The sequence below is a fragment of the Opisthorchis viverrini genome, assembly GCF_000715545.1.
Source record: "Opisthorchis viverrini unplaced genomic scaffold opera_v5_71, whole genome shotgun sequence".
In the NCBI taxonomy this organism is placed as follows: Eukaryota; Metazoa; Platyhelminthes; class Trematoda; order Opisthorchiida; family Opisthorchiidae; genus Opisthorchis; species Opisthorchis viverrini.
The window spans coordinates 636,243-644,938 of record NW_008751727.1 but is presented as its reverse complement, the minus strand read 5'-3'; the positions used below and the strand labels follow the sequence as shown (position 1 = coordinate 644,938).

Here is an 8,696-nt window from a genome sequence, read left to right as displayed (position 1 = left end):
AGCACAATGTTCATGGCAAAATAATTCTCGGCGCGACCAAAGGACGAAATTCGGTTGCTGTGAATAGCTACCAGGAGTCAGTCATGCTTCTTATTCATCAACATCATTGTCAGCTGTAATAACCGCGTACTTGTCCTACAGTGGTTGTAGCTGCCACAGTTTCGTCCACCGATGATTGGGGGGGGGGGAGATGGCTGCGCATTAGAGGCGGCAGCTGCTATATTGGTGCGTTAATACGGCACTGTCAGTGGACTGTCAAGTGGGACGATTGGGAAGGGAGCTATGCATTGAAGGGAATAGCTTTAGTGCACGAGCGCCACTGAGGGCGCGATTGGGCCATGTCTGACAATGTCTCCAACCATTGATGTGGCCCTTCTCGGGGTCTCTATCCACGAAAACGTCAATGACCAGCGCAGCTGATTTTGCTGCTAATGGCTTTCACACTTCGCTGCCAAGTCATTGTTTGACTGCCTCTGGCTCTCTCCAAACTTTTACGTGGTTGTGCAAAAGGATCCCTTAGAGGGAGTCGGTCGACTGACATACGCAGCACGTGGCCAAGCCAGCGCACCTTATGCAGTGTGATCAGTTCATCTATCGAGGGTGAGTTATTTCTCCCGAATACCATTCGACGAACTTCATCACTGCTGATCCGGTGTTCTCACCAAATTCGGGCAATGCTCCGAAGACATGGGTGACTAAAAACTGAAAGTCTCTTGACGTCCTTGGCACGTAGCGGCCAGGTTTCTGACCCATGTAGTAATATGGAACACACAACAGCATTGTAAACTCGACCCTTGACAGATAACCCGACGTAACGTTCACGCCACGTGTAACGGAGGTTCATAAAAGCCACTCTGGCCTTCCCGATCCGGATGAAAATATACGGATCTCTCTCTCCCTGTGTTCAGCCAACCTTCGAAGGATAAGGCCAGAGAGCACCTTCGATGCCACAGCTAACAGGCTGATGTCACGGTGGTTTTCGCATAGCGTCCGTGTATCCTTTTTGCAGACAGGGATAACTGTCGACATGCCCCATTCTGCAGGCACTTTCTCTTCGTCCCACATATTGTTTGCAATTACCATGGATCAGATCCCATAAGAGCTGTGTAGTCTGCGTACTCGATATCTGTGAGGAGACGTCCGATGTGTATCCTTATTTCTGTACTGAGATTACTTTTTTGTTGCACATATTTTGTAATCGATCTAGTTGAACATCTGGCCTTTGTTGGAGCTTGTTTGCATAAGTACGTTTCGTCAACTGCCGACTTGCGCTTTCATCTTGGAGAACATCGTGACGACCTTTATCTTAAGTGCGGTCGCCCCATAGTTGTCAAAAGCCACTCTTTCAAGGTTCAAAGGCGCTCTTTCAGAATCATGTGCATCCATATTGCAGTTCACTAGACCATTAAGTTCTAAGTTTCCTCTTTGTTGCATTCAATTCCATTTCAAATCCGACCAGATCTATCCGCTTTGTGGCAGTTCACAATCTACATGTGCAATTTGAGTCATATTACTTAACAGTTCATTTAGAGTAAGGGACTGATCATGCTTAAATTATGTCAAAACTTATTTCTGGTAAATCAACTCATCTGGATTAGCTTTTCTAAACAAAATATTGCTATTCATTTTTAAACTTGAAAGGATTTGAAATAAGCGCGCGTTTGAAAACAATAATCATTTCCTGGTCATTTAAAGAGTGAACTGTTTTGCGATTAAAATCGAATCAACTTGACCTCTAAACCGAGAAAACGGTTTGCTTAGGCACCGGGTGGTAAGGTCATGAAGTTCCTGTCCCAGATCTCGACAGCTGATTGGGCCATCATTTAGTGGCTGGATGTTGTCATCCTTGAGGCTTCTGCGTGTCTGTGCAAGTTCGCTTCCACGAGCTCGTTTCCCTACAGGTAGATCGGTTGATCACCCAACGGGAAGCNTACAGGTAGATCGGTTGATCACCCAACGGGAAGCTATGTATGACTGGTATACCCAAGCCAAATTTCTGAATAGCTCCCATGGGACAACGAAAACAGTGTTCAGACTGGGAACTGACGATTGAGGAATTCCAAATAACATCACCAAGCGTTGACGAAGCACACTAGTCATAGGATTGCTGAACACTTAACCACAGTGCACGGACGCTTTCGCCCTTCTTGGGGCAAAACATGTAATACACGGTAGTAGTTTTACATGGTAAATCCGAATCAAAATTTTGTTGTGGTCGTCCGGCACCCGTGTTGATATGATGTTGCAAAGCCAACAGGGAGTAGCCAAAAAAACGCCGCGAGTCGACTTCATGTGAGGAATCGTAACGCATGTCGGTCCCAACAGAATGCTATAATGGTGACAGAAGTGTAAGGACAGGGAATTGTCCGGCCACTGAGACGAACATGTTTGTACTCCTAATTCACATCAGTCTCGTTCGATCAGTCCTCTTTCTGTCGGGCCGCGATTATTGTGGTGAGCGTACAATAAAAAGGGGAAGCAGTGGACTCAAGTTCCGCTTTATTGGAGCACGTCAGCAGTTCACATTCTCTTCCGTGCCGGGGCTTGAAATCCTGACTACAAGGTGAGCGGGCCTCAGCTACTCAATCACTGTCTGCTGGACGCACCTGAATTATCACATCTGAACAGGCGAATCTATCCACATTTGAGCGGTGTGATTGACCAGGGATATGTGCTGTTGATGAGTTCTATTAAGAGCGAAACTCCTTTCACCAGGTTAATCGCTTCAAACAATAGTGATATATCTGTGTGTGGACTCTTCACCTACAGCTGATCTCATATTTACGTAAACAGTAGTACTTCCTCGAGCAGAGACGGGTTAGACAAGTTCGGCCTGCACACTCAGATCGCACGACGGTTGACCATGACCATGAGTGGCCAAGGCAAACGTTTCCTTTGGCGGACTTTGCATACAGCCATGGTGCAACTTAAGTCCGAAGGTGTCGTACATTTTTATTCCCATACAGGATATTCTTTGTTGCTTCGACATAGACCAGGGTCCTAACCAAATTTCTCCTACGACATTCTCGTTGATTTCGAGTTGTCAGTGAGATGCGGCCTTGTGCAGCATACTCATTCACAGAATACCATTGAAAAAGATTCAACTGACCATATCCTTATCCCAAAACAGCCCCTCAATAATACTTTTGACCGATATATTCTCGGTTTGCATCTCACGGTAGATTGCAAAGGCATTCAGCGTCCATTCTAACACCCTCGAGACACATAAGCGCACATTGGAAAAACGTTCTATCTTGAGATGTCTTGGTAACTTACCTTATTTCTTCCGCTTCTTCACAACGAGTGTTACAAGTTTTCTTTTGATATATGCTGCTTGATTAAGGCCATCTGCGTCTTAACCGACAGTTTTCCCCAGTTTCATCAAAAAGGCTTCTAAGAGAGGAATAAATGGAGCATACAATTTTCATCAGCTTGCAGATAATATAACAACCATTGTAAGTAATTGTACGCTGTCCTGAACATTCGGATTTATCTCAAATCGATGTATGAATACAAGAAATTCCTGCAAGTTTGAAATGGACACTACCAATTACGTACATCGGATACACTCATTGGAAGGCGCCGAGGTGAACTAACTTTATCTCAAGTTTTTTCACTGTTTCCCCCCCCCCTCAGAAATCCTGCATCTGTGTACTCCGGCCATTTTGTTGATCTCAACGAAGCTATGTGTATCCTTGGAAAAAACGATACCTTATGAAATATACAGTCCAGTTGCCACCTCAATGAAGCAATGCGACAAAGAACTTTCAATCGCAAATGCACTCAATTGCAAATCCATTTGGATTTCATTGGAGACTCAATTGACTCCTTCGTTTATGATGTTCTTCAACTGAATGTGCTGCACAAAGGCTGCCTTATGTTTTAGTTGGTACGACATTCGAGATATAACGCCGATATCATGCCGCCCGAATGACTCGGTTTATTCTTGCCTCCAGAGTACATGCCTGACTGTTACTGATTGGTCCGCGTAATGCCATTCCTAAAGGAAGGTCCTTGTACTTACAAACCGATTGTTGATGCTTCCGTAGTTTTTCTTTGAAGATTAAAAAGATGTGAAAAGATTTTTCACGGAAAATGAAAGCACCGGAAGTATATAAGGGATATTACATAGCATATTTGATATATGATGCTATGCTCCACACTGTGTTACTGCCGTGGTACTTGAAAGAAATGGAAGGACTACCCAGTCACTATTTTTTGACCATACTAGGACTTTTGGAAGACATGTGTGCAATTTACTTTTGATGGCGGTGTCGACAAATTAACTGGATGATTACTTCCGGAACTCAACTTATGACCTACTACCTCCCTAAATAATTCGGATACAACACGTTCTACATTGTAATTCGGTACTTTTGAGATATATTACAGCAATTAGTCCCTTTTTCTGCTCCGAATATTCTCATGACGTTGATTTGGGCTCTGATCTTTTTAAACTGAAATTTCTTCTGTTTATTAGATCATTTGAACTCTTAATGAAATGTTGTGGGTTTTCTGGATGATTGTATCGTCTGGAAGCACTTTTGATGAGTAATGAGCTTTGCATACACGTTCCACCCAGTGTGACGCACTAACACACTAACACCAGGATCTTTCCAGAGCCGTTTCGTGTGCACGTTCATGCCTAGCAATTCATCAAGTTGTACAGACGGTATGGTTTCTTATTTTGCTAGCCTGCTATTATGCCGTGATACTGTTGCGATTTACTTCGAGAAAATAGCGCTTTCTGGCGTTCTGTTCTAAATACCACCTCTTTTGCACCACATATTGGCGTGTTCTATGATTTTATGTCAAATTCTTTTGTGATGGGTTCCAGCTTCACTTGGAAAAGAGCAGTAGTCATATTAGCAGATAATAAAACATGATTGTCAACTCTAATTAGGACATTCGAATCTTACAGAAAATTCTATGGTCTGACTGGAGGCACCATTGGAAGGACTGGTAGATGAACTATTCAAGGCGTACAAATGCGCATAAGAGTGGTTCATGTTTTTTCTTGATGCTGAATAGCGTTTCAAGCAGCATCACGGAAGTGTTACTAGTAGAAATTAACAATAGAATTTTCCACTTATCGTTCATGTAGCTCAGTATTTTGTATTACAAGGCGTGCGGGCAGCGATTATGTCTGGTATTCTCGTCCAGCTTCGTTTCTTTTCTACAGTGCTAACGAAATACTACTGCCACAATGGGAATCACTTATTGCCCAATTCTCAAAAGGGAGTTAAGCACATGGATATATCTATTACTTGCAGTCAAAGGTGTTGATGATAGCTCTCAACAATGGGTCTCCATTTGGAAATAAGCGAATCCGGTCATCCAAAATGACACGCAGCTTGATATTTTTATGAGCAGTAAAGAGATGACTCAGTGGCATGCAGCCCCGTGTGAAAGTGGCTACATCTGGGTTGATTGTAAATTCAAAAATACGGTGGCTGAATTAACTAAGCACGTGACTTCATTTTGTTTTAAGTCTTGCCTGATACAGTAGTTGATTGAGTAACTTTATAACTCATTGGAATACCGCGTTCTAGGAAAGGGATGTTAAACGAATAGCAGGAGCAACGCGTGTTCACCACTTAATGGCCTGTTCGTCAAGTCTGGTTGTGCATTTAGGACGGTCAAGTCAAGGTATAAACTTGCTAAAATCTACTCAGCACATTTGGCTCTGATATGAGGCCAAGTACGTTTGTCTAGGTTGACCTCAAATTTCCGTTGTTTATGCCAGCGGCTAACCACGTTTTTTCTGGTCACACCCTGGTTTGTATATGGACGGACAGACTAATGTAGAGGTTGTCTTTAAAGAATTCTATAGAACATTTCCCGCCGCCAAGGAGTGAGACTGGGAGATCCATTCTTTTCAATATTGTTTCTCACGGCTGTGGATACAGCGGCTGACGTATTCATTCGTACTTGGCCAAGTCCACTGAAGCACAAAATTACACCATGCACTCTTTTTTGGCTGATCACTTCTACCTTGAATGACACCCCAATCAGCTGCATCCACGTCAGTAAACAACATGGAGAATTCAATATCTCAAGCCTGAGTTTAACCGTCCTGATGCGGTGAAAAGCGCCTATGGAGAAGCTTCCTTCTAAGCGGTGCCGAGAATCGCGCAATGTGATTACCGATCCTGCAGTAGGTACAGCTGTTCGGAATCTCAGCCTTCCGATCGGAGTCGAGGGTTAGTGCGTGAATACTAGGTAAAAAAATGGTTACTGTGACAGTACGTTTGATAATCGTAGATTCGGTCGCCTTGCTTCTCTCGAATCGACGGCTTGTAGCTACAGAAAGAATATCTCCTTCAGCATTTATCAGTAGTATCCAGTTCCGGTGTAACTTGCTGAAGACAAAATATCGGAACCACCAACGTGGTCACGGTGGGCGGGCGATCTTTTGTCGTGAAAACCGGTCAGCCGGAGAGTTTGGTGCGCATTTTGTAGCTCCATTCTTTCGCACATAATATTTTGTGGCTCAGAAAACTTCTTAGCAATATATGGTCTTTGATGAGCTGAAATCGTCTAGCTTAAGGTCTTGCCCACTCGTCTTGGAGTTCCGAGCAACGGTAGTAGAAGATGGCATAGTCTCCAATGGGCACAGGATGATTGTGTGGAATGAAAAGCAGCAATGAGGTGCCTCCAGCTGTTCCCTCACAACTATTTCGTCCCTACATATAATAGTAAGTGATTTTAATGTTCTGGTTCACAAACCAGTGATAATTTCTTATCTGGGTATTTGTTTCCCTCATTCCTCCAAGAATGGTGTTGGACTGCGGCATCTTGAGGTCACTGTAAGTGACCTGTATTTGCTCACCATGGTGAGCTCTCTACATAAGTGGGACAGTTTCGTGCGTGTTACACAGTGTTGACCGGTGACTACGGTCATTGCTTTCCATACCAGACCCTGCATGACGGACATATTTTGCCTAGTGTGCGAGTTTTGACCGTGATAGTGCTCTCACTTCAACGGAAAGAGTGCTGAACATTTNCTTTACTCGTTCCATACTGAACGTTATTACCTACATTGGAGATCGTTTGACTTAAGTAAGAGGCTGGTGAAAGCATACCTATGAATGGGACGGTTGACTCTTTTTTTACCACGCTCATGTTCATTCTTACACAACTATTGCTCACATTTATGTCATTGTGACCTTCGAAAATAAACTATATCGGAGCGAAATAAAGTGGCTCCAATCCTGTGGTCGTCTGGGAGCCATTATTCCTGGCTGAACCGACAAAGGACGGATGGTACTAACTGTTATATCTGCTGATTCGCCGGCCTGTGGTATCTGCTGCTGGCCCGCTCCAGTGCCTAATGTCGGAGAGAAAAAGACTCACGGAAGGGAACACAATAGCTATATTCCAACAAAGTGGTTGCGAGAGCGCGAGTGCGTGCGAGTGCGAAAAGTACAACGGCCTCAGGCTTTTTATTGGAAGGACACTGTCTGAACTTGGTCCAATGCTGACGCACGCGGTCTGGCTTTGGTACGAGGCAGCGACGTGCTGCATATTGCGGAGGCGTTGTCTGACCTTGATCAACGCTGACTCGCGCTGTCTGGGTTTGATGCAAGGCTGTGACGCGCTGCATATTGAGGGGGCGTTGTCTGTCTGGTCAACATCTAGCGGAGCTGAGAGTCTCGGTAGATTTCGGGCATTCAGTGGTTGCTTTCAGGAAGCTGACCTTCCTGATACCTCCCCCTTTTGAACGTTCAACATAAGATTTTCGACGCGGAGCAAGTTCTAGAGGTTCCACACTTTTTCTGGTGCGACCGGTACGGCGTCTTGGTTGCAGCAATGGATCTGTCTTGAGCGGTACATGCGAGGCAGTGGCTTCAGGTGCTGATCTTGAGAGATCAAAGTTTTCAAGCAATAGGTTGAGGTCTAGTAACTGTTCTTCCGCCTTTGGGATCTGGCACTGAGTCGGCCGTAATTGATTGACATGTCGTTTCCATATCAATGATCCCACTTGGACACTGTAAATCACCTGACCGATTCTTTTGAGGACGACTCCAACAGTCCATCTTCGGTGCCCGTGGCGATAGTCCCTCAGAAGCACACGGTTGCCAGGCCGGCATGTTGGCTTCCCTCCTGTCGGTGTTGATGAACATAAGTTTTCGATCGGCAGTGTTGAAAGGTGCAAGCGATTGATCCAGTCTATGCCCAGGAGAGCTGTTGTGTTTGTTCGGCCTGGGAAATCTGTTTGATACAACCTGTTGAACTACTTACCTCATCATATCTTCATCATACCTCTAACCGGTGGTCTACTGAGTCACGTAGAAGCTAACTGTCCAGAATTTTTCGGTGCGTCAGCCAAGATACCCAATCACCAAATACGAGCTTTATTCTGTGTTTCATTCCTTGGTCAAACTGACGGTTGGTAAGGTAGGCGTAAGTGAAAGTCACCCGTATTACTGTATGTTGGAATGCCCCTTACGCACAGGGAGTAAATGCAAAATATTATGCTATCGTCGGAAAAATCCAATGCCACTTTCCAAAAGATTGGCCTGACTATCGTAGTCATTTTTATCGCGTCTTTCTCCCACTGTTACCTAAACTTTGGAGTTGGGGGACAAGGAAAATATCCAATGCCACAAAAGATTGGCCTGACTATCGTAGTCATTTTTATCGCGTCTTTCTCCCACTGTTACCTAAACTTTGGAGTTGGGGGACAAGACAAG

General features: G+C 44.5%; 1 protein-coding gene across 1 annotated transcript in view; it reads right to left on the bottom strand.

Annotated features, from left to right (window-relative positions):
* Positions 1-7,630: 7,630 nt before the first annotated feature.
* Positions 7,631-8,696, bottom strand: part of T265_04356 (hypothetical protein) — a gene marked incomplete at both ends in the record, with an annotated part of 5,586 nt that continues 4,520 nt past the window's right edge. The window contains one exon of the mRNA XM_009169077.1: positions 7,631-8,205. Coding sequence (XP_009167341.1) covers positions 7,631-8,205 — 575 coding nt within the window. The remainder of the gene's footprint in view (positions 8,206-8,696) is intronic.